Raw genomic sequence first — 25,599 nt, forward strand, 5'->3', positions numbered from 1 at the left:
TTTGATGGAACGGGAAACAGAAATATCAGACTTCAGTCATATCATGTAAGACATCGCTAAAAACATGAACTTCTGCAGTTGAATACAATAAAATCTGAATTAGGATTTGCTGATTTCAGTATTATAAATTAGAGTACAATGAAACACATAAAAAAGGAACCTAGAAAATGACTTTGTAGATATTGCACGTTCATTTGTAGAAAACTATTTGTACTACCTCGATGGAAAGAAACGCAAACAACCTGGTGCCAACACGCTCCCCTCTTTCAATTTCTTTTCACCGCGCTTTTTCTTCGGTGATAGCAAAAAGACCCTAGACTCGTCCATGATACATTCTAGGACAACTCTAACATCTTTTTCGTACCGCCCAGGTAAAAGCACAATGAAAATAAATTCCAACAGCAGGGCTTGTTGGCGCCGGGTTGTTCGCGTTTCTTTCCATCAAGGTAGTACCATGAAAAATAAAAGCACACCACCAACTATTTACACTTCAGTTCTAGCCTGCAGCATCACGTCGTATGTCATCATCTCGATGTTGTGCATGAAGTCTTCGGCTACCTGACGTGGCAGGCGTCGCAGGCGGGAGTCTAACAACATGCAGAATAGTGCAATGTCGTCTTTTTGTTGCCTTTCTCGCTGCTCCCGTATTGTTGACAAATGGCTCACACATGCCTGCAAGATGTTTTCGTCACCTGCGTTCCTGTAGACCAAGCATTTTAGAGTAGTGGAAACTTAACTAGTGAGTCAGTTCACGAAACATCACTGAAGGAAATCTTGAGCAAAAGAGACTGGACAAGAGAGAGCAACAGACTAAGCACAGTCTCACAATGAACCTTGCTGCAAATTCCTTAAACTTGAGGAACAAAAACATGTACACTCTCAGTAATAAACAGGTTATAAACTCACCCAGGGTTTTCTGCTGTTTGTTTCTGTGACATCCGTGGCCTACAATGCAACACACAGTTTTCTGCATTATACGAAAGAACTTGTCTTGCTACGCCTGTTTAACTAACTATCTGTTCCGCCAGAAACTGCACACATACCGTTTTGCAGGCGGCAGCTGGGCAGCCTCTGGCTCATACACATCAGGACTGCATCTGCAATACGAGTATCATTAGGGCACTTTTTCTACACATGTAATTTATACCAACACACAACCGACTGCGAAGTAGGCGGCTTACAAGAATGTGAAAATCTATCAGAGCATTTCAATTTTTCCTTACTCTTGTGCCCAGGTTTCCCCCTCCACATCACAGCCAGACGCCTGAGGCAGTGCTTCCGGAAGCCCTTCGACTGCCTGCGTGGAGCTGCAATACCAAAGATCAAGGATGAATATGTAGCAGCATGACAACAGTTTATGCAAAGGCACCATAGATTTTTTTCCCTAAAACGTAGCTGCATTCCTTATTGTTGAGGTTTATGCTTCATAAGTAACTGCAACAGGATTTGCTTATTTCAAACACTGTTCCCTAAAACCCTCTATTCTTGTTTTCACTAATGGCAGGAGCTTATACAAGACCAATTTCAAAGTTCAGCTCCTACTGAACTTTTGTGTCTAAGCTAGCCAGTGTTTCCTTCAACCGCTCAATCATCGGTCCTTTTATCATGTCTATTTCCATGCTGTCTTGGCAGGCCCACACCATGCGGCATACATCTGGAGTTATGCCTAAAAAGACTCCTGTTGGTCACTAACCTTTCACCAGCCTCGTCAGCAGATAATTTGAAGCTGAAAAGAAAATAACGGAATTATTTCACACCAGGATAACCACAATGGACTTTCTGCATGACCAAGTGCAGTTGCTTGTGAAATTTGTTTGCAGAAAACTATATGTTCTTTTAGTTGCCTATTGTTTCTCACCTTATATCATCCTCTGTACTGCAAAGGAGACTGGAAAAAAAAATTATGTAGTTCAGCTTTTTATGGTCCACTCTCAGGAGAACAAATATAGCTGCTTGATAACATGCACAGATTTGAGGACAACTGGTCATCGCACCGAGGCAGAGATTACAATAGGGTGAATTGACATTGATGATTCCCATAGCAGAAAAAAATTCCTAGAAATTCAACTCAGTGCAGGCTGTGGTGAGGGCTCCATCAGTGCCATCATTGATTCAAAGTGTGGCCATTTTATGGTGGGAATATCTGCTACCCCAGCTCCACTCTTTTGTTTATTTTTTATTTCTTGTTTTTTTCTCATATAAATATCCTTTAAGTTTTTGAACTTCTGCTCCGCCTGGGTGCCTGGAAGATAAAAACATCATGAATATATCTGCAAATAAAATAACCATCATTCAGGAAAGGCTGTGCGTTCAGCTTGTTTTGTCTGACTGTGCTCAAAGTGTTCCTACTTCGAAGTAGTGACCTTTTTGCTTCTCTCTAGAACACTGCGCTGCATGGCATGTGTATGCTCAGAGTGTGTACATTTTGTGTTGGCGCCGAAGTAACGCAATTGGGTGCGCACAAACGTGTGTAGTAATAACTTGCACTTGAGCAAGCGTTAAAGACAGGGCACGGGGAGAGAGAGAAAAAAAGGGGGGGCGGGCGAGAGTAAACAGTCCTCGTGGTAGCCAACGCACGTGTCTCGCGAGTCGCGAGCGTGAAAACACACGTGTCTCGCGAACGTGAAAACACACGTCTCGTCTTCCCGCATTTCAAGCGAAAGAGGGACAAATGACAAGCGATCGAAGGAAAAACAGTTCGCAGTATGTTTTCGTCGTATGTAAACATGAGCACGCGCTCTTGAGGAAAAACAAGCTGCCCTCATCATGCATGCTACAACAACACTAACTCAGCACATCTAAAAAACGTGGCATACTTACGGGTTAGGCCGAATAACTGTCCTATTTCTTCCCATGCGAAGTCCTTTTTGCTTCTGTTTTTGAAGTCTCGGCTGTGTTTATCGTACAGGAATCTGTGCTCTCGCACAGCGTTGATGAGCAGCTCTGCGGAGTACTCCATGTTGCTGTCTGACGCAAATTTCGATCTTGCCGCCAGGAATGAACAACCGGATGTAGGCGGCGCTTTCGTCAACTTCCGAAGCGCCGCTGATTGGTTCAGCCGTTTGCGAGTCGCAGTCGCAAGGCTGAAAAATCGAGCAGGGAGCGACTGGCTTGCGACCGTCGCTTTTCGACCAATGCGACCGTTTGCGACTGTCTCTTTTCGACCAAAACAGTCGCGCGACCTCTGCGACTCGCAAGTGTGAATGGGCCCTTATACGTATGCTGATGTCGGATACCCCCGAAAATCCGACATTCGGTTAATTCGGACGTTTTCTGCGGCGCCGTGAAATCTCAATTAACGTGGTTTTACTATATTTTCAAACAAGAAGAAGAATGAGCATAACCTCCGGCTCACAAAACTTTCCTTACGTAAGCGCGGTTCGACAATGGCCTCGTTGACCGTTTTGTCGTCGGCTATACCATCACTGGTAAGAGGTCCTGCGCCGACCAGTCCGGCAGCGCCTGCCTGTAAAATAAGTTTTTAGACGAAACTGCCACAAACTCCGAAAAACTGCTGGTTTTGACGAGCGTTATCGGCACGTTTCACGACGGTGCGCATAACGTGCCAGTTGATTGGAGCACCCAAGCTCGGGCTAGGTTTCCGCTCAAGTGTGCGAGAGGAAAGAGCGGCTCCTCGCGAGACTAGCGCCCTCTGTCCGGTTTGAGACCGCGGTCTGCAGATGGCAGGTCGACGCGAGAGAAGAGGCCGTGAGTAAAAGAGGTGACTGTCTCGAGCCGAAGAAAGAGGCCAACGACGAGCAGGAGGAACGAGTACGAGGCACAGAGTCAGGCTGCATCTGGATCCAGTCGCTTCACGCAGATCCTCTTCACATCTTGCCGCCGTGTGATGCTGCCTGCGAAGGAACAGCAAACGCGGAGCCCAAGTTGTGAGCCGGCGTGAAGAGGAAATAACGCGAATGTTTCACTACCCGCAGTCCAGTCACCAAGCCACGGCTGGACATCAACTCGTTCACTCCGCGGTGCGCAAGAAATGCCCCCGAGCGCGCCCTCCCATCACCAAAGGCGCCATACGGAAACAGACTCAATAAAGAAGAGGGAGATAGGCCTAACCCTCCCCGCACTCCCTGTTACCGTAACAGAAGAGCGCTATCCAGCCTCACTGAAACCGAAGGACGCTGTAGCGGCAGGGGCGGATTTATGAGCTAGGCTTGCCGGGGCGGTGGGTTCCTATTAGTTCATTTGCATTTCGTGAACTTTCTTCGTCCAAAAAATGGGGGCCACATCTGTTTTCCCATCAATAATTTTCCGCCGCCTGCTTGTAATTCGCACCCGAGTTCCAGATGGAGTTTGCATCAGCAATCAAAGAGACAGAGCTCCTGGCACGCGATAACGACTTGTTAGTGGCCGGCGACTTGGCTCTCGCATCGTTGGGAGCCGCGATTATGGCCAGCTCCATGGCCAGCTCAGTGCATAGGGCAGTCCCGAGCATTATTTACGTGCGAGCAGATTTCTAAACTCGGTCACCGATTGGCTGACGCCCCCAATGCAGCTCCCAAAACGATGCAGCATTTTAACGAGGCACAGGCTGGCAGGCCCATCGCGTGTCCTCGCATTTCCCTTGAACTTGAAATGAATGAAATTGGTTTTTGAGGAAAGGAAACAGTAACTGTCCCACATGTCTTGGTGGACACCCGAACCGCGCAGTAAAGGGCGGGATAAAGGAAGGCGTGAAAGAAGAGAGAGGTGCCGTAGTGGAAGTCTCCGGAATAATCTCGACCACCTGGAAATTTTTTTTTGAAGTGCACTGACATCGCACAGCACACGGGCGCCTTTTGCGTTTCGCCTCCGTTTCGGCGCGGTCGGGTTCGCACCCGAGAACTCCCGGTTCGGTAGACAAGCGCCTTAACCACTGAGCCACCGCGGCAGAGCGAACACCGGCTTTTTCCGTATTGAAAAGGTGCTTCGCCGCGGAAAACAGGGACGAGACATCGGAAGAAAACGCATCACATTGCGTTCACTTTTTCAATACGGATCACACCAAATGGCCCGCAACAGAACCTTGCTGAGCGTTTTTTTTTCTCATTATTATTTGTATTTCCTTCAAACAACTACAGCGTGGCGCAGCCTGGCTCTTTTCACCTATAATTATTATGAGCGGAACAGCGCGTCAACGCAGCGCAAAAGTGGAGAGGCACACTGTTCCCCCTGACAGCCACCTCCGCAAGTGGCGCCGCTGTGAGGCCAGGCACCGCGTACGCCACGTGCAAAGGTGAGCGCCGTATACCAGAAACCTTCTGACGTTCGGCTACAAGAGTAGCAGTCTACTCATGGACATTCTCCGTACAGCACCCAAGGTGATGACGAAAGGATGGCGAGAATCAGCGCGGTGCCCCAATCAGTGCCCCGAACGAGGTCCTCGATTTCACTGAACAACGACTGTAACGTGAATTAATTGCCAAAGGCGGCATTAACAAAAAAAAAAGAAACCGGTTTGAGGGTTGCTGACGGAAAAGCAGGCAAAACATAACACTGTAGGAGTCAAATTCGCTATAGACTAAAATGATGCAGAAATTTATACAGAAAGTAGAGTGACGTTCAAGAGAATAATTAATTGTTGGGGTCAAACAATGCCGCAAAATAAGTAAAGAAGAAATGGCTGGACCTCGTGGCCCCCGCCACGTCTCCGTTTCACTGTGAAGGATTTAAGCATTCTGCAAGAGTGGCTGACTTGGCCAGTCGGCGATTCGTAGCAAAAAAAAAAAAAAACAACGGAAAACAGCCCAACTTTTGAAACAAGGGACAGAAAATGGCGACCACCACCGCGCTGACTCATTTGATCCCAAAAGAGAATTCAGTAGTCAGCCTGACAGTGTTCCTCTTTTTTTTTCGTCCTGGTCTCCAAAGTTTCGCACTGAACGCCCGTCCATCCATGCGGGAAATGTTTGAAGTCCTCAGCTTTCTTTCACAGCCAGAAACGGCGAGACAAAATTAAAGGCTTATTTACAAAGGACAGGTCGGCCTAGGTTGCAATCTTTTGGCTTGATACGGCGCGTTTGACGGCCGACCTCCAGGGCACTTCAGGCAATCGCCAGGCACAGTGAAATAAACGCGAAACCCCACCACAGCGTGTGATGGCAGGTGCTCAGTCAGGAGGCATACCAGTGTCAACCCTTTACCATGCGCCGCGCGTGCACGGAAGGGCTAAACCAAATGCGCACAGCCAGAAAAATGGCCGTTGCGAATAGCTTGTCTGCGATCGAGGTTCACTGTCACCTTGACTCTTCGTGCCGAATGTTTTCCGCCCTCAGTGTCGCAAAGAGCGCGTGGCACTGGTCTCAGAGACAGCAGAAGACCGACCGTACACGACAGGGACGTCCTGGATGCTCATCTGGCGGCATGTCCGACTACAAGCGCGAACGTTTGTAGTCGCCCCCTTCGCGAAATGCTTCATTTAGAAATATTAAAAAAAATTAAAGCAACGTACTGGTACTTTGCACGATCCATTCTTTCGCAGTTCCCTGACAGAAGGGGCTGCATGCACATGTGAGTGCATATATAAGCAGTACTAAACCGAGGCTTCCAAAGCCCACGCACACACACACAGAAATGAAGACTTCCGACAAGCTATTTCAACTGCGAATGGGTTTGTAAAGGTAGTCGACCATACACTCAACTGTAACAAAAATATGTCCGATATGTTCGAACCTAAAACAGGAAAAATAGGTCTCTGCCCACAACGAATACGTACGCCTTCAGCGCACACCGCACGCGCTTTCCGCCCAAAAGGTTATACGACGCGTACAGAAGCTAAACCGTGCAAGCACTAACATTCGGGAATCCGCTTGTCCAGCCTGGCTTTGCAACGTAATAAAACCACGGACACCGAATAAATATCCCCCCCCCCCCCCCCCCCCCCCAGAATTAACGCGTGAAATTTGGACAGCTAGTGCTTTTAAGAGATTATCACACCTCGTTAGATTATTCCTGCACATTAGAGAATTTCACGAAAGTTCTCGGTTATATGCGTAAAAAAACAGCGCAACAAAGCCTTTCTGTGCAACAAGAGGTTGGGGTGAAGGCTGCGATACGAAAACTGTCGCATTGAAAAGAAAATTACTGTTATGGTGGCTTAATTTAGGCTACAACTTGCGCATAACTAAGATTTGCTCGTTGGTTTTGTGCAACCCAACATCAGGTGACACTAAACGCTGCGTGGTCGGTTACGATGGTCGCTCCATCAGAGGGTGAGGAGGCACTGTTGCGCTTTGCCTTTGCGGTAGTGACACAGCGGCGAGCGCAGCCTGTTTACGGCGTCTGCTACGCGGGCGACGAGCGTCGACAGTTTCGAACCAACCGGACACCAAAGCAAACTTAGCAAACCGACTCGGAGGCAGGCGTGAGCAGGGCTCGCTATGCTGTCCAGGAAGTCCATCTCGATTTCCGTTGAATCCCATCCGAGAGAAATGAAGACAAAACAGTCTTCCTTTTTTTTTTTCTTTTTCCCCCCCTGGCGACTCGTGCGTCTGGACGCAGCTGACACTGAGCCAGCATATTGAAAACAGCACCCAACAGTATCGCCCCGCCGCGGTGGCTCAGTGGTTAGGGCGCTCGACTACTGATCCGGAGTTCCCGAGTTCGAACCCGACCGCGGCGGCTGCGTTTTTATGGAGGAAAAACGCTAAGGCGCCCGTGTGCTGTGCGATGTCAGTGCACGTTAAAGATCCCCAGGTGGTCGAAATTATTCCGGAGCCCTCCACTACGGCACATCTTCTTCCTTTCTTCTTTCACTCCCCGCTTTATCCCTTCCCTTACGGCGCGGTTCAGGTGTCCAACGATATATGAGACAGATACAGCGCCATTTCCTTTCCCCAAAAAACCAATTATTATTACCCAACAGTATGACAGTAATTTTTCGCGCTTCTATCTTATTCGTAACATATGCTTTTAACAAGTACGTTTCTTATTTTCTCGCAACTTTTTCGTAGCTTCAAAACTTCCAGACCAGCTTCATCACGGGAAATCAAAGGAGCCGTCTTTGCCGAGTTGGCAAAAGGGAAAGGGAACACGAAAGGGAAACGAGAGGGGGGGGGGGGGGGGGAATGAACTATAAGCAAGGCCACCAAGCCGAGCGACCGCCTTCTCCCTCCCTATTTTTTTTTCTCCTGTCATTGTTTTCTCGGTCCATTTGGAAGGCTGGACGTCCGCGCAGAGCATATCGCAGCGCACATCATATCCCTGGTCACGATGCTGGCAGCCCGCGCAGAGTTGCAGAGAGCGGGCGAAAATTTTAAAAGAATAAGAAAAATGATGCGTGGACAGGACAGCAGCCTAAAGAAAGGCAACAGCTGGAGAATCGCTCACCGTGAAAGTCGGCGTCTTCGTAGCCCGACGCACTGCCGCGGCCCGTAGAACCGTAGCGGCACTCAGCCGAAGCGTCATTGGCGAGCAAATTTTTCTCGGTCTTGGACACCGTAAACCGAGAAGTCATTCTGCTAATCGGTAGTCCGCAAGCGCTATATGTGAGAACTTCTCAAGAGTTTGCAGTGTCTCCTTCCGTCGATGCTCGCATGCATGCAGTACGGATGTCTCTCCGCTCAAGCGCTCGGTCACACTTGGGAGCCAAGCACGCGCGCACGCACACGCACTCCGCTCATAAAACGCGCCCCGCACCCGACGGGCCGGCCGTCGGTCGAGTTCACCCCTGGCGCGAACAAAATTCAGATCTAGCCGCGAAAGAGACTTTCAAGTTCAGCAAAAATCGTTAATAGCTGCTCTACTGCCCAAGAACAAACTTTCCTCGGCCGCTCCGAACTCCACTCGGAGTTTTATTTGACTGATGCCGCTTGACTGGCGCACCACGCTCCCGATCTGTGCCCGCCAGCTCACAAGCAACGCGTGCAACAGACCTCGAGCCGCTCTCTACCTGCTCTCTGTCGTGGTGCGAAAGTGAGGAAAGTGAGGCGAAGAGAGCACGGCCAATGTTGAGGCTAACCGTGTAATATGGTTAATGAGTCGACGACTAAGATACGGGGTAATGGAAGTTAACAGGGAAGTGTATGAGGTCAGGCCCCACCCTTTTGCACAGGATGGCATTCACTACGGTGATGCCACTTTCAAAACGGTGGGTAGTAGGATACGTCGCCAGGCAACAGCTTTTTTGGGGGGACCAGAGCTCTGAGGGAACCATTGTAGAGAAGGAAGAACCAAGATCAAAAGGACGATGGAACCATAGGAGAAGAAATAGACACAAGCGCCAGGGCCAAGTTAATTCAGATACTGGTTTCATTAACATGCAAGGTGGCAGGAAGACTGAAATGGGAGGAAAGAGAAGAACAGTTAAGGCAGGAGAAATTAACAGTGTATGCTTTAGTGGAAACGCATCTTAGAGACATGGAGCAACCACCCTGTAACCCAGACTACGCATGGGAATATTGCACTAGAACAGAGGGCAGCAGAAAGAGGTGTGGAATCGGGGCATTCATTCATAAAAGTACGAATTTCCATAGGGTTAAACTGGGATGCAAGGAACATTTATGGCTAAAAGGAAAAGTGGCAGGGGTGCAAACACTCCTTGCCTTTGTATACCTGTGGACAGAAGCTAATGCCAAAGAGGAAAACAAGAAAATGTTAGAATGTATTGCAAGCGACATTGATGAGCTAGGAGGACAGGGCGAGATATTTATATTAGGCGACATGAACGCACATATAGAACACCTGGATGGGTACACAGATTCGACAGGAAGCATGCTGCAGGACATGTGTGACAGGCATGATTTAGTTGTATGCAACAGTACCGAGAAGTGTTAAGGGCTCATAACATGGGAGGCAGGGAGTCTGCACTCGACGATAGATTATGCACTAATGTCACAGAGGATGTATAATAGATTAGGCGTAATGAACATAGATGAACATGGTTCCAGAAGTCTAGGTAGTGACCACAAGCGTATCAAGTTGAGTTTCAGAAGAGAAACCAATGTAGGACTGAAGCAAGATGAACAATCACAGGGGAATTTTTACTCAGAAGAGCAATTGGAAGCAGCAGTCAAACAAATTGAGAAAGTGATTTTTGAGGATAGTGAAACAGAATGGACTTATACCAAATTAATTCGATTACTAGAGCTAGAGCTAGCTAAGGTGCGAGTATAGCTAAAAGGGAAAAGACCCAAACCCAAGAGTTGGTGGGATGAGGAGGCCAAGAGGGTGATAAGAGAAACATCAGGAAGCGTCCAGGGAACACAGATATTCCAAGAGGAGGGGGGAACCAGAAGTTGAAGTAGACAGAAAATGGGATACCTTCATAAAGTGTAGAAGGGAAGCATCCTATTTTATTAATGAGAAAATTAGAAGAAAGGGTGCTCAATGGATGTCAAAAGTAAATAAAAAGGATAGAAAAGCAGCTCAAAAATTCTGGAAACATCTAAATGCAATGAGTAATAAGACTAGGCTAAACAAAAGGTTTATTGTTACAGATCAGGGTATTCGACTAGAAGGGGATGAAGCGATAAAACACATAGGAACAACGATGACAGAAAAATTTAAAGAAAGAAATGTTGCACATAATTTATCGAAGTAGGATAGACCAGTTACTCCAATAGCTTCACTTGAGCAAAGAGAGTGGGAAAGGTCAGAGAAGAAGGTTCCTAGTGGCACATCAACTGGACCAGATGGTATTCCGATTATGTTAATAAAGAAGCTAGGACCAAAATCCAAGCAAACATTAATACATGTATGAATAAAATGATAGTGGATGGGAAAGCCCCCGATGAATGTGATTAAGTAGAATGAACGATATATAAGGAAAAGGGGGACAAAGCTGACATAAGTAAGTACCGTCCCATAACAGTGACATCTGTGGTGTACAGGGTGGTGATGCAGATTATAAAGGACAGATTGCAGGCTTGGGTGGAGAACGAGGGGGTGCTAGGGGAACTAGAAAATGGGTTCCGGAAACAAAGGAGGTTGGAGGACAATATGTTTTCATTGACGCAGTGTATAGAGATTGCCAAAAAGGAACACAGGGCCGTATGGCTAGCCTTTCTGGATATTAACCCTTTCACTGCCGGGTTTCTTCCTCATCGCTGCACACTCTCTGCCAGGTTATTTTTTTACATGTTAGTTTCTTGAAAATCTTAAGCTAGTAATACACTACAATGCTCTGAAGGCCATGTAAACATTTTTATTCAGGATTATCTTATAGGGTTTAGTTTCACTGAATGAAATAAATTGGCACTTAAATAATTAGCAAAATAATTATCTGCTAATTAGCATGTTCAGGTGTTTAGAAAACTTTTTTGGTGTGGTATTCCTCAAAACAAGGCACCACACAAAGCGGCACCTGGCAGGTATAACACAGATAGCGAGACTCTTTTCGTTGCTTTGGTCGATGCTGTGTGTTAGTGCAGACGCGGCAGACTCGTGTTGGGTTCTGCTTTGCGGTAGTCGGTGGTATGAGAGACAGGAAGTGGCGCGCTGTCAGCCGTGTTGGATCTTCACCCTTTGACGGGCGTCCTCCCTTTGGCTTCGAGTTTCCTTCATGGTACTTCTTGATTAGCTGGCGGACAAGTTCGAGTCGAAAGTCTGCCATGCTTCTTTTTTTACCAGAGGCTGTGCTTTGCAGTAAATTGCTGTTTAGGATGGTAATGTCCAAGAGGTGGAAGAAGTACTTCTTGTACCACTTCATGCACTTCCTTGTGACTGTGCCGGTCATGGTCACAACCATGTCTACCTTATCTACAGCACCCATGCATAAGTTGTACTTGGAGACACACAGGGGAATCATTCTGCTCTCGCCAGTCTTCCTGTCCACCTTCCCGGACTCTACCATGCCACTCTTGTGCTTCGTTGTGAGCATGAGCACTTCACGTTTGTCTTTCCAGCGGACGAAGAGAAGCTGATCATTGCACATCTCGCTGGTTTCCCCTTCTTCCAGTCTTTTCTCGTCGCGTGGGATACCCTTCCTGTTCTTACGGACTGTACCGCAAGCATTGGTCTTCTTTTCAAAAAGGTAGGTGAACAGGGCAGGACTGGTGTACCAATTGTCAACCCAGAGGATGTGCCCTTTGCCCAGGTACTTGTCCAGTAAAGTGATAACAACTGAGGCTCCATATCCCATCTCAGAGTCCTTGATCTCAGTTGAGGATCCGGTGTACAACACCATGTCCAGCACTACGCTTGTCTTCACATCACAGAGTACGAATGATTTCAGGCCGAATCTGCTTCGTTTGGATGGGATGTATTGCTTGAATGCCAATCGCCCTTTGAAGAGAAGCAGGCTTTCGTCAATACAAAGATCCTGGTATGGAGAGAGCGCCCCTTGAAAGTTTTTCCGAAGCGTCAAGAGAACCGAGCGCACCTTGTGCAGCCTGTCACCATGAATCTGATCTTCATTATTGGAGAAATGAAGAAACCTCAAAATGAGGAGGAAGCGGTTGCGACTCATCAACTTCGAGAATGCAGGTGTACTCAAGAGGGGATCCGTGGACCAATACTGGGCAATGCTGCCTTTTCTTGCATGAGCCATGAGCATTACGACCGCAAGAAATACATAAAACTCACGTGGAGTCACATCTTTCCACTGGTGTATACGGGATCCGGGCGCAGGTGTCAGCGCGGCATGTACTTGGCGCTGGAAAATGTTCCGTTTGATTCACAATTGCTTCCACAATGTCCGGCGTAAACAAACTTTCAAAAATCTCGAGCTCACTGGACGCCGCTGTGACGTCATTGCAGATTCCTGAGTGAGATGGATCGAATGCATGCTCCTGGGGCTTGAAGTCTTTCTTCTTCCAACAGAAATTCCGGTCGCCAGGTTTCCTCTTCTTACGCAGATTTCTCGGTGCTAGGGGCTCGTCATCACTGTCATCACTCGACAAGACACTTAGATGGGCTGCTTCCTCGCTGTCACTGTTATCGGAGTCCGAATTCATAAGTAGTTCTTGAATTTCTTCATCTGTCAAAGCACGGACACACGAGGTACGCTGCCTCGCCATGGCTGCTCTGCTGAGACCACGACCGGCTTTATTACGTGGCTGAGACGAAGACGAAGCGCCGCGGTCGTAGAAACGTGCGCGCCACCTGTTGAAAAATCTTCCTACTAGTTTAATGTTATTTATGTGGCACCTCCATAGATGACGCCACATGCTTATTTTATTTTTGTTTTGCACGAGTATTATCGGGAGCGGCAGGGAGTGAGTTAAAAGCCAAAACGAGTATACTCGGGAGAGGCAGGGGGTGTGCATGTGTGGTCGCCCGAGTTATCTCGGGAGTGGCAGTGAAAGGGTTAAGGGAGCCTACAACAACATTATTCAGGAGTATCTGTGGGACATACTTGGCACATTGGAAGTGGAAGATGGAGTAATTAATCTTTTAAAAGATATATATAAAGGTAACAGAGTGCTTATAAAATAGGAAAAAAATGTATCAGAGCCTGTAGAGGTACAGCGGGAGGCTTAGCCAAGGATGTCCTCCGTCTCCTTTGTTGTTCATGTTGCACCTGCAAGGGCTAGAGTCCAAGCTAGAGAGGAGCGGACTAGGCTTCAATCTTTCTTTTTTTAATAAGCAAGGAGAATTGATTAAACAGTCATTACCGGGACTAATATACGCTGATGATATAGTGCTAATGGCTGACAACAAGGAAGATTTACAGAAGTTGATAGACATATGTGGTACAGAGAGAGATAGATTAGGTTTCAAGTTTAGTAGGGAAAAATCTGCAGTCATGATATTTAATGATGAGGGCGGTGAGCATAGAACACAGGAGTTCACGCTAGAAGTAGTGGATGAGTACAAGTATCTTGGGGTGTGGATAAATAAAGGTGCTGAGTATCTGACAGAGCATGAAAAATATGCAATGAATAAAGGTAGTAGGAATGCAGCTGTCATGAAAAATAGGGCACTGTGGAATTACAATAGGTATGAAGTGGTAAGAGGGATCTGGAAAGGGGTGATGGTTCCTAGCCTGACCTTCGGTAATGCGGTCCTGTGCATGAGACCAGATGTTCAAGCAAGGTTAGAAATTAAAGAACGTGGCGTTTGGGAGGCTAGCTTTGGGAGCACATGGCAATACACCAAATCAGGGGGTACAGGGTGATATGGGATGGGCCTCGTTCGAGAGCAGAGAAGCTAGCAGTAAGATAGAATTTGAGGAGCGATTGAGAAAAATAGGGGAAAAGCAGTGGGCTAGAAAAGTTTTCAGATACCTGTATATAAGGAATGTTGACATGAAATGGAGAAAGCGAACTAGAAAATTGGCAAGCAAATATCTGGACAGCAGTAGGGTGGAAAACCAGCAATTATCGGTTAAGAAAAAGGTTAAAGAAAAAGAGAGAGCTCTGTGGAAACAGGGATAGTGACGAGATCAGCACTGGGAACATACAGTATTTTTAAGCAGGAAATTGCCAAAGAAAATATCTATCATAACTGTAGGGGAAGTTCTTTGTTGTTTGAGGCCAGGACGGGAATTTTGCGGACTAAGACATATAGAGTCAGGTACCACGAGATAGACACGATGTGCGTTGCGTGTGGAGAGGAGGAGGAAACGGCTGAACACTTGATACGTTTCTGTAAAGGGCTTCATCCTACAGTGGAAAACAGCCGGGCTGATTTATCCAAGGCATTGGGGTTTAAGGACAGTGAAGGGAAAGTAGATTTTAAGCGGGTAGAAGTAACCAAGCGAAGATTATCTGATTGGTGGCTAAAATCAAGAGAATAGTAAAATTTCTTAGCTCACGGCTAGGTGGCTTGAGCCACCGCCCGATTTAAAGGGTTCAGCCGTATCCATCCATCCACCCATCCATCCACGTTGGCGCGCGGATCCGGTGAAAAGGCGATGCGGCATGTTCCGGAGCTCTGCCCGGCAAATACGATTTCACAGAAGCATTGAGTCATGTATTCTCTGCGGTAATTATGAGGCCTTTAACGTATTTTTTTACTAATTTTCATGTATAAACAGGTTCTTGTTTAATGCAAAGACGTGAAACGATAGACGATAACGTCTTTGCAGACGGCAGTTTTTCCCCTGTCATTCCGACGGTGTTTATGAAGATCGCCTACATCGCTTCCTAAAACGTGTCATTCATTCTCCGCGTTTGAAACACTGAAGCGGCAGCACTGCTCAAGAGACGCAAGAAAGCTGTTCCCGTTCGTATGCTTGACTTGCAGTGAAGTATGGTGGTTATTAATAGTTATAATAACACTTATTGTAGCTAGGGTTGTCTGTTTTTATTCCTCCAGGACGTCGTTGCATCTGCGCCGAGGTGTTGACGAGAAACTTGCAATGAACAAGCTGGTTTATTGCAACAACTGCTTTGCTCAGCCAACCGGAACATCATTGTTCTTTGTTACAAATTGCGCACATGTCTTTTGCCGGGGTTGCAAAGAGGAATGTGAGTACATTCCCTTTATTAACGCGTGAAATGAATTTGAATTCATCTCTGTTGTACTTCTGCTCAGGCACTCGAAGCAAGTGCAAGATTTGCAACGCAACATGTTCAACTGCCCCCTTGAGTCAGAATGTATGTATCCCGACTTCTCGTGCGTTCAGCGCAAAAATAAGGGCTGCTCACGTTGTAACTGGTTCTTTTTCAGATGAGCGCCGACGTTCGCGAACTCTTCAAAGACCCCAAAATCATTATGCAGAGGGCAATGATGGTAGTAGCTTTTGCAGTCACATATTTGCAGTCACGTAGGGAAAAATGCATGCAGTACCATGACCTTATTGTATCCGGGTGCTTCTTTATTGTCTGCTTCGATAAGAAGCCCACCATTACTGTACTTCTTTTTTTTTTGCTTGCTAGATCTGCGGATTCCAGGTGTCGCAGCTCTCCGGGCTATCTGCATACCTGAGGCAACAGGTACGAGCAGAGCTTTCCAACCTATTGTACAGTGAAAGCTACACTAGGCTAGTCAGCGGCGCACATCGGGAAAGCATCCCTTGTCACTAGCCGCGGGCGTTCATTGGGTTCATTGGCGTTTACAGCGTTGCAGAGGCCGTTCATTTTCACAAAAGGAAAGGTGCACAACTGGCTCCATGGGTCAGTGGACACCTCAATCTCACTTTTATGTATGTGGCGTTGGTTTCTGACTGCAAAAATTTGCTTTGATTGCGTTGGTTGCGCACACTGGATAGGCAGCACGCCCACCCTGGCAGGTGGCAGTTAACGGTTGATCGTGAGCGGTTGGTCACCACTTCAATGCTGTGGCCTATTGCTGCAGTGCCACATGCCAGTTAGCCACAACGTTGTTAGCACTAATGCATGCAGCCCACATCTCTCTCTCACCATACGGAGCGTTAACACACCTAACATAGGTCGCCGGATCGAATCCCTGCCGCAAGCTAGGCTAACTTAACTAGTAAGTTTATGCTGCATTAAAGCCGAAATCTTATGCCACCATTCGAACACACTGCATGCGACTAGCGGTTGAGCCACACTGTTCATATGAAGATTCCTGAAGACGTGGAATTGGGAGTATATATGTCGCCGGTTGGAATTCCTGCCGTGAGCTAGGCTTCAACTTGTAAGTTTATGCTGCACAAAACGCTGAATTGTATGACACCATCCGGGACATTCTGCGGAAAGCGGTTTTGCCACAAATTTTGCACGAATCTCTGGACTAAGTGGCCCGACTTTGCTGCCTGCCAGACAGGGATATTTATACCGGCTTAACATAGTTTAGTTTAGAGTTATGGTGCTCGGGCGTCACGCTGCCGCCTGTTATTTTATTCTATTAATGTAACCACCTCGGCTACCATGGGATACAATGTCATTGCTGTGGAGGCCGCCATCTTGGATTCTATCCATGGAATCAGCATAACTCTGAGGCTCGAAACGTGACCAGTAGAGCTGACACTCTAAGAACGAACTGCAGAAAGATGAAAAAGCTTGAGGGCCAAGGCCCCACGTATACTACATAGACCAACGGTCTCAAACACACCTGCGGCAAAGCTTAGTCGTGTGACCCGTAATGATTTCAGTCTCTGTCCTGAAAAAGCGTTGATACTTTTCGCATTTTCACTCTCTCACGGCTTGGAAGAACAAATAATTCCTCGACGTACTGTCATCCCTGGCTACACCAATAATTAGCTTTTCCTGAGAAGGGCTCACAAATTTAGAATACGATGACCTTCTACACCATGTTTCTGCCACATTCGGAATTTTAACATGACAGCGTTAAGGCTCCCAGTCTTCAGCAAATACGTCGTCGCCGTTGTGAGCGAAAAATCACTGGAGGATTACAACCTAGGTGGGCCGTCACGGCTTGGTGGTCAAGCGTGTTGCTAAGTTAAAGAGGATTTCTTCGCATGATTGTTTAGATTTTTAAAATTTTTTCAAAGAGGAAAACTGCACCTCGTATTTTCTCAGCGTGAAAGCGTCTTCGTGTAGACTCGTGTGACTAGAATTGATTGAACATGCAAAATGGGCAGGAGATGTAGAGGTATTAAAAGCAGTAATGAAGGAAGATGAAGATTAGCGGTAGAAATAGTAGAATAGAAAAAGGTCGAAAACTGGTCGTGTTTGCATTCACCGCCAGTGTAGTGGAATCCCTGGCTACAGTCACCGCATTGTAATGGCCTATCCGCCTTGCAGGTATGTGCTATTATGTGTTGAGGACAAAACAGCACTATCTGCCAGCACCGAAATAGTGGAAGACGATCATGTTCCTTACTGCGCCCATGGAAAAGGACAAATTTTTCTGGGTTGCCCCTGGTCGAAGATATTTATTGGTACAACCGAATCTATACCACTGGCTATTTACGACCAAGAAGTGTTCTCCTATGTTTTGTTGAGTTGTATGACGAATAAGCGGCCAAGAAGTGGCAACGGTGAAAGCTTGAAGGCTGTATCGGGAAACAACGATCAAGCGAAAGAAAAGAAATAGTACATGTCTATGTTTGTGGAATGGAGAAAAACAAACTGCTTCAAGGCTTTTCATGCACATCAATTGTGGCCTTCGGCTCATGTTATGCTCAAGGTAACCAAGACGTGATTTTTGTCACATGAAAAATATATGTGCACCTAAGGCCTCTACAAGGGTAAAAGATCGTGTTCTGAGTTGGACTGTTTCAACCACTGGGCTGTGGCCTCCTCGTGGGAAAGCACGATTCATTATTCGGTAACCATGCATATGCACGATATGATTTTACTTTTTGGTTCCCTAGCCACAGTAAAGGACCTGAATAAGGGAATAAAAAAATTCTAGGACTGTATATGAAAATCAGGGCTAAAAGGGTTAGAGGTTAACATCAGACAATTATGCAAAAAGTAAGTGCAAAATTTGGCCAAGATCTGGCGCTGTTCACGACAGATGGTGCTCAAAATTGTGTAATGCTGTAGATATACTGCGCTACAACACGCGCGTCGTCCGAATATGTGCACCCACGTTCACTCTCTCGAGTGGAGGAGCAACGCTGGCGTATATTTTCATAGATCATCATCATCAGCCTGACTACGCCCACTCCAGGGCAAAGGCCTCTCCCATGTCTCTCCAGTTAACCCTGTCCTTTGCCAGATGCGGCCACCATATCCCCGCAAACCTCTTAATCTCATCCACCCCCCTAACTTTCTGCCACCCCTGCTACGCTTGCCTTCTCTTGGAATCCACTCCGTTACCCTTAAGGACCAGCGGTTATCTTGCCTTCGCATTACATGCCCTGCCCAAGCCCATTTCTTCCTCTTGATTTCGACTAGGATGTTATTAACCTGCGTTTGTTCCCTCACCCACCACCCGCTTCTGGTTTCTTAATGTTACGCCTATCATTTTTCTTTCCATAGCTTTTCTGTAGATATTCTGTAGCATTTAGCATGGTAACTTTTTACATGAAAGAGACATAGAATATCTTTTATACGTCGGTAATTCTTCTGCTGCAAGGGTTACGCAGCGGAAGTATCTATCTTACTTTGTAATGTCACCTGTTTTTGTTTATGTGAAAAAAAAGTAAAATATTTGTGCTCCTGCAGACATTTCTTAGAGTTCAAGGGGCCAGCATCAGTCTCCCGTCCTGCGGCTACAGTATACATGCTAATGGCACAGATATGGAGCTTTTAGTGGAATCATGTTGTGTTATATAGCTTTATATAGCTTATAGCAGCACACCTATCCAGAACCATCACGAAAAGCTGAACGAACTCTAAAGGAGGATGCAGGGACTTGGACCTCAGGTGCTGCGCCTAGTTCGGCTTTTGAACTAGATGCGCTCGAATGTCACTTCGAAGTTTTGAGCTGTACACATTCCAACTTACGGCTGACGGTCCTTGTGCTAGCAGCAGTAGTGGTAGCAGCAGTCAAGGTAATATCCCCTTCATTATTATTGTGCCTCGAGTTTCTGCTAGACTTATTACTTTTTAATTGCGGCTGGTAGTAGTAGTAGTAACTTGAAAAAAACCAGTCACAAAAGACAAGGGGCAAGAGAAGGACTGTTCACGCCACAACGACTGGACTGTCAACTGAGATTTATTCGACAAAACATAGTCCCAGCAAGGCCAGCAGAGCATGCGCAACAGCCACATCACAACTCCCATCGCATAGGGCACACAAGATGCACATCTACCGTGACCGGCCTAAAGAAGCGAATTCCTTCTCGAGTAAGCACACCGAGGTTGTGCTAAGGCAATCTTGGCCTGACAAACTGATATGGTATGCTTCCAAGATTTCTCGCTCTTGCTTTCCCTTGCCTCTACCAAGAATCATTACATTGCTGAACTGTGGATAATACCCACATTCATTGCAATGGCGAGGCAAGTTAGCACCGTCATCAGACCCGAGGGAGGAGTGGTGCTCACGCAGCCGGTCATTAATACATCGACCTGTTTGGCCTATGTATACTCTTTCGCATGTGAGGGGAACTTGTACACGGCCTGAACGACACACACCGTGAAGCGGTTCTCGTGCTGCGTTGTGCAAACGTGGTTCCTTTCCCTGCCTCGAGAAATGCGCGAGCACAGACCCGAAAGCTTGCAAGGGGCAGAAAACACCACACTCACTCCCTGCTTGGCCACAACTTTTTTGATGCTGTGGCTCACTTTATGCACGTATGGCATGACCTCAAATTTCTTGCGTTCAGTTGCTCCACCATCAGCCCGCTTTGTCCGTTCTTTCTTGAGCTTCTGAAGCAGCGATTCAGCCACTGCTTTCAAAAGATGCTTAGGGAACCCCGTGGCTTCCAAACGTTGGAACTGATTATCAAGGCCCCTTTTGATAGCGTGGTGACAGCTTTTTTCCAGTGCATTGCGGAAACAATTCATCGCAATCCCTCTCTTTACAATGTTAGAGTGTGCAGAACCGAAAGGTAACAGTGTTCTTGCTTCTAGGTAAAAACATCCAGCATAAATGACCATCGTCATCATCATCATCATCAGCCTTACTACACCCACTGCAGGGCAAAGGCCTCTCCCATGTCTCTCCAATTAACCCTATCTTTTGCCAGCTGCATCCACCTTTTGCCTGCAAACTTCTTAATCTCATCCGCCCACCTAACCTTCTGCCGCCCCCTGCTACGCTTACTTTCTCTTGGAACCCACTCCGTTACCCTTAAGGACCGGCGGTTATCTTGCCTTCGCATTACATGCCCTGCCCAAGCCCATTTCTTCCTCTTGTTTGCGACTAGGATGTCATTAACCCGTGTTTGTTCCCTCACCCACTCTGCCCGCTTCCGATCTCTTAACGTTACACCTATCATTTTTATTTCCATGGCTCGCTGCGTTGTCCTTAACTTAAGCTGAACTCTTTTCGTTAGCCTCCACGTTTCTGTCCCGTAGGTGAGCACCGGTAAGATTATGCTGTTGTACACTTTCCTCTTGAGGGAAATTGGTAAACTGCCACTCATGATCTGCGAGAATTTGCCATATGCGCTCCACCCCATTCTTATCCTTCTAGTTATCTCCCTCTCATGATTCGGATCAGCTGTTACTACCTGCCCTAAGTAGACGTATTCCGGCACAATTTCTAGGCTCTCGCCGCCAATTGTGAACTGTTGTTCCCTTGCTAGGCTGTTGAACATTACCTTGGTTTTCTGCATGTTAATTTTTAGACCCATCGATCTGCTCTGCCTGTCTAACTCGTTGACCATGATTTGCAGTTCACCTCCTGAGTGACTCAGCAAGGCAATGTCATCAGCAAATCGCAGATTATTTAGGTATTCTCCATTTATTCTTATTCCCAACTGTTCCCAATTCAGGCCTCGAAATACCTCCTGCAAACATGCGGTGAACAGCATTGGCGAGATCGTGTCTCCTTGCCTGACGCCCTTCCTTATTGAAATTTTATTGCTGACTTTATGGAGGACTATAGTAGCTGTGCAGTTGCTATATATATCTTCCAGTATTTTGACATAAGGCTCTTCTATCCCCTGATTACGCAATATTGGCCTGTATGACTGCTGAGGTTTCCACTGAGTCGAATGCTTTCTCGTAATCAATGAAAGCTATATATAGAGGTTGGTTATGTTCTGCGCATTTCTCTATCACCTGATTGATAGTGTGAATATGATCTATTGTGGAATATCCTTTACGAAAGCCTGCCTGATCATTTGGTTGATTAAAGTCTAACGTTGCCCTGACTCTATTAGCGATTACCTTAGTAAATACTTTGTAGGCAACAGATAGTAAGCTGATCGGCCTGTAATTTTTTCAAGTCCTTGGCGTCTCCCTTCTTATGAATTAAGATAATGTTTGCATTCTTCCAAGCTTCTGGTACAGTCGAGGTCATAAGGCATTGCGTATACAGGGTGGCTAATTTTTCTAGCACGATGTCCCCTCCATCCTTCAACAGATCTGCTGTTACCTGATCCTCCCCAGCTGCTTTTCTCCTTTTCATTGCTTCTAAGGCTTCTTTACTTCATCTTTCGTTACTGGCAGGATGACGCATTGCTGTGCACTGCTGTCTTTCACATTAACGCTCTGATTACATTGGCTACTGTACAGGTCTGTGTAGAACTCTTCGGCTACGTTAACTATCTTATCCATATTCCTAATGACATTGCCCTGCTTGTCTCTTAATGCATACACCTGGGTTTTACCTATGCCTAGTTTCCTCTTCACTGCTTTTAGGCTACCTCCGTTCTTTAGAGCATGCTCGATTCTCTCCATATTAAACTTCCTTATGTCGGCTATCTTGCGCTTATTTATTAACTTTGATAGCTCCGTTAGTTCTATTCTATCGGTAGTGTTAGATGCCTTCATGTTTTGGCGCTTCTTAATCAGATCTTTTGTCACCTGAGATAGCTTCCCGGTATCTTTTCGAACTGTCCCACCGCCTACTTCTACTGCGCACTCTGTAATTATTGATGTCAGGTTATCGTGCATTGAATGAACATCAAGATCATCTTCCTCAGTTAAAGCCGAATATCTGTTTTGCAGCGCTATCCTAAACTCCTGTGCTTTCCCTCTTACGGCTAACTCGTTAATGGTCTTTTTCTTCGCTAGCTTCTTCCGTTCCCTCTTCAAGTCTAAGCTAATTCTAGACCTTACCATTCTATGGTCGCTGCAACGCACCCTTCCGAGGACGGCCACATCCTGAATGATGCCAGGTTTAGCGCATAGTATGAAGTCGATTTCATTTTTAATCTCACCATTGGGGCTCTTCCAGGTCCACTTCCTGTTTTCTCGTTTGCGGAAGAAGGTATTCATGATCCGTAAATTATTTCTATCCGCGAATTCGACTAATAACTCTCCCCTGCTATTTCTAGAGCCTATCCCATAGTCACCTACCGCATAGTCGTCAGCCTGCTTCTTGCCCACCTTCGCATTGAAGTCGCCCATCAGTACGGTGTACTGCGATTTTACTTTATTCATTGCTGATTCTACGTCCTCATAGAAGCTTTCAACGGTCTGGTCATCATGGCTTTATGTGGGTGCGTAGGCCTGCACCACTTTCAGCTTGTACCTCCTATTCAGCCTAATTACTATAGCTACTACCCTCTCGTTAATACTGTAGAGCTCCTCTACGTTGCCAGCTATATCCTTATTATTGAGGAAACCCACACCTAGTTCTCGTCTATCCTCTAACCCGCGATAGCACAGTATGTGTCCGTCCTTTAGTACTGTATACGCCTCACCTGTCCTCCTAACTTCGCTAAGCCCTATCACATCCCATTTAATTCCCGCTAGTTCCTCAAACAGCACTGCTAGACTAGCCTCACTAGCTTAAGTTCTAGCGTTAAACGTTGCCAGGTTCAGATTCCAATGGCGGCCTGTCCGGAGCCAGAGATTCTTAGCACCCTCCGCTGCGTCACAGGTCTGACCGCCGCCGTGGTCAGTTGCTCTGCAGCCGCTGGGGACTGAGGGCCGAGGGTTAATTGGTTTGATCATAGAAGGTTGTGGCCAAGTACTACACCAGGGTGGCCAAATCCTGCTCTGGTGAGAGAGTGCGTTGTCGGTTCTGGTCACCGAGATAAGGCCGCACTCCAGGCCTGGTTATGCAATTCCATCGACACGCGGATTATTATTTTTTTCTAAAAAACCCGGTGGAGAATTGCGCGGCACCAGGATTTGAACCCCGATCCTCTTGCACGCGAGGCGGATGTTCTACCTCTACGCCATCGCTGCATCAAATGACCATCGTCAAAGAAGGTTATTTGCAATTCTAGGAGCCTGATAGAATTATTGTTATGGAGTTCATGAGTGAAATTAAGGGCGCGTGAAGAAGCTTTAAAAGCACTCAAAACATCGTCTACTGCGGCAGGCAGTGTGTCATTAGGTAAAGCTGTAAAAGTACTAAAAGATCGTCCACGTACCGAAAAACATTGCACACACGCTTTTCCTGAAGTAGTTCCTGAAGTGTTCTGTCAAATTTTGCTAAATATATCTGAAAAAGCACTGGAGCAACGCTAGAGCCAATACATATTCCACTTTTCTGAAGGAACAAGGAGCCTTTGAATTCAACAACGGTTGATGACAGGTAAAAAGATAACACCAAAAAGGCATCAACCGACATGTCACATGCCGCATTGAATTCCGACATCCCACATAGAATTCAAAGGCTCCTTGTTCCTTCAGAAAAGTGCAATATGTATTGGCTCTAGCATTGCTCCAGGGCTTTCTCAGATATATTTAGCAAATTTTGACTGAACACTTCAGGAACTACTTCAGGAAAAGCGTTTGTGCAAAGTTTTTCGGTACGTGGACGATTTTTTAGTACTTTTACAGCGTTACCTAATGACACGCTGCCTGCAGCAGTAGACGATGTTTTGAGTGCTTTTAAAGCCTCTTCACGCACCCTTAATTTCACTCATGAACTCCCTAACAATCATTCTATCTGGTTCCTAGAACTGCAGATAACCTTCTTTGACAATGGTCATTTCTGCTGGATGTTTTTACCTAGAAGCAAGAACGCTCTGTTACCGTTCGGTTCTGTTTACTCTAAGATTGTAAAGAGAGGGATTGTGATGAATGGTTTCTGCAATGCACTGGAAAAAAGCTGTCACCACGCTATCAAAAGGAGCCTTGATAATCAGTTCCATTGTTTGGGAGCCACGGGGTTCCCTAAGCATCTTTTGAAAGCAGTGGCTGAATCACTGCTTCAGAAGCTCAAGAAAGAACGGACAAAGCGGGCTGATGGTGGAGCAACTGAACGCAAGAAACTTGAGGTCATGCCGTACGTGCATAAAGTGAGCCACAGCATCAAAAAATTTGCGGCCAAGCAGGGAGTGAGTGTGGTGTTTTCTGCCCCTTTCAAGCTTTCGGGTCTGTGCTCGCGCATTTCTCGAGGCAGGGAAAGGAACCACGTTTGCACAACGCAGCATGAGAACCCAAGAACCGCTTCACGGCGTGTGTCGCTTAGGTCGTGTACAGGTTCCCCCTCACATGCGAAAGAGTATACATAGGCCAAACAGGTCGTTGTAGTAATGACCGGCTGCATAAGCACCACTCCTCCCTGGGGTCTGATGACGGTGCCAACTTGCCTCGCCATTGTAATGAATGTGGGTGTTATCCACTTTTCAGCAATGTAATGATTCTTGGTAGAGGCAAGGGAAAGCAAGAGCGAGAAATCTAGGAAGCATACCTTATCAGTTTGTCAGGCCAAGATTGCATTAGCACAACCTCGGTGCGCTTACTCAAAAAGGAATTCGCTTTTTTAGGCCAGTCACGGTAGATGTGTATCTTTTGTGCCCTATGCGCTGTGAGTTGTGATGTGGCTGTTGCGCATGCTCTGCTGGCCTTGCTGGGACTATGTTTTGTCTAATAAATCTCAGTTGACAGTCCAGTCGTTGTGGCATGAACACTCCTTTTCTTGTCCCTTGTATTTTGTGACTGGTTTTTTTCAAGTTACTATGAACCAACTGGCCCGCATTTCAACCCTTCTGAGTAGTAGTAGTAGTATTGGTTTAATAAAGAAATAAGAAATGGAAGGAAAAGATGTTGCTGGCCGCAGCATTTGCTGTCTTAAGAGGAAACAAAAGGGACGGGGAGAAGACAGATAGGGGAAAACGCAGATAGTACTGATGGCGAGAAACGACAGGGGTTGATTTTTGTCGAGTTTTGCGATGTAGCTGCCCAGCTTGTCTGGTTCAGTGCACTTTAAAGGATCCAGGGTGGTCGAAATAAATGAGGTGTCCTTCACTGTGACGTCTCTAATATGCCATGTGCATTATCAGTAGTTTAACCCCTTACACTGTACCATATAGTACCATGCCATACCGTACTG

General features: G+C 46.5%; 2 protein-coding genes across 2 annotated transcripts in view; one reads left to right on the forward strand and one right to left on the reverse strand.

Moving 5' to 3' along the window:
* Window positions 1–324: 324 nt before the first annotated feature.
* LOC144113988 (uncharacterized) lies at window positions 325–2,040 on the reverse strand. The gene is made up of 6 exons (XM_077647412.1): window positions 1,859–2,040; window positions 1,694–1,726; window positions 1,224–1,307; window positions 1,044–1,097; window positions 907–945; window positions 325–700 (listed from the first exon to the last, which is right to left on the reverse strand). The coding sequence occupies exons 1-6, from the start codon at window positions 2,038–2,040 to the stop codon at window positions 484–486; spliced, it is 609 nt and encodes a 202-aa protein (XP_077503538.1). The 3' UTR covers window positions 325–483.
* A 12,727-nt stretch (window positions 2,041–14,767) lies between these two features.
* The window catches only part of LOC144114338 (E3 ubiquitin-protein ligase RNF212B-like), a 37,169-nt gene continuing 26,337 nt past the window's right edge, over window positions 14,768–25,599 (forward strand). Inside the window, exons 1-6 of the mRNA XM_077647993.1 lie at window positions 14,768–14,859; window positions 14,963–15,099; window positions 15,193–15,344; window positions 15,412–15,473; window positions 15,547–15,609; window positions 15,756–15,812. Coding sequence (XP_077504119.1) covers window positions 15,236–15,344; window positions 15,412–15,473; window positions 15,547–15,609; window positions 15,756–15,812 — 291 coding nt within the window. The 5' untranslated portion in view covers window positions 14,768–14,859; window positions 14,963–15,099; window positions 15,193–15,235. The remainder of the gene's footprint in view (window positions 14,860–14,962; window positions 15,100–15,192; window positions 15,345–15,411; window positions 15,474–15,546; window positions 15,610–15,755; window positions 15,813–25,599) is intronic.

The sequence above is a fragment of the Amblyomma americanum genome, chromosome 1, assembly GCF_052857255.1.
Source record: "Amblyomma americanum isolate KBUSLIRL-KWMA chromosome 1, ASM5285725v1, whole genome shotgun sequence".
NCBI lineage: Eukaryota > Metazoa > Arthropoda > Arachnida > Ixodida > Ixodidae > Amblyomma > Amblyomma americanum.

Bases quoted from the DNA above. Each gene is read 5' to 3' on its own strand.
- LOC144113988 (XM_077647412.1), bottom strand. From the start codon at position 2,040: ATGGGAATCATCAATGTCAATTCACCCTATTGTAATCTCTGCCTCGGT. The intron at 1,727-1,858 runs GTGAGAAACAAT...TTTTCTTTTCAG, and splicing joins AGTACAGAGGATGATATAAG to CTTCAAATTATCTGCTGACG. The intron at 946-1,043 runs GTATGTGTGCAG...GTTGCATTGTAG, and splicing joins CAGCTGCCGCCTGCAAAACG to GCCACGGATGTCACAGAAAC.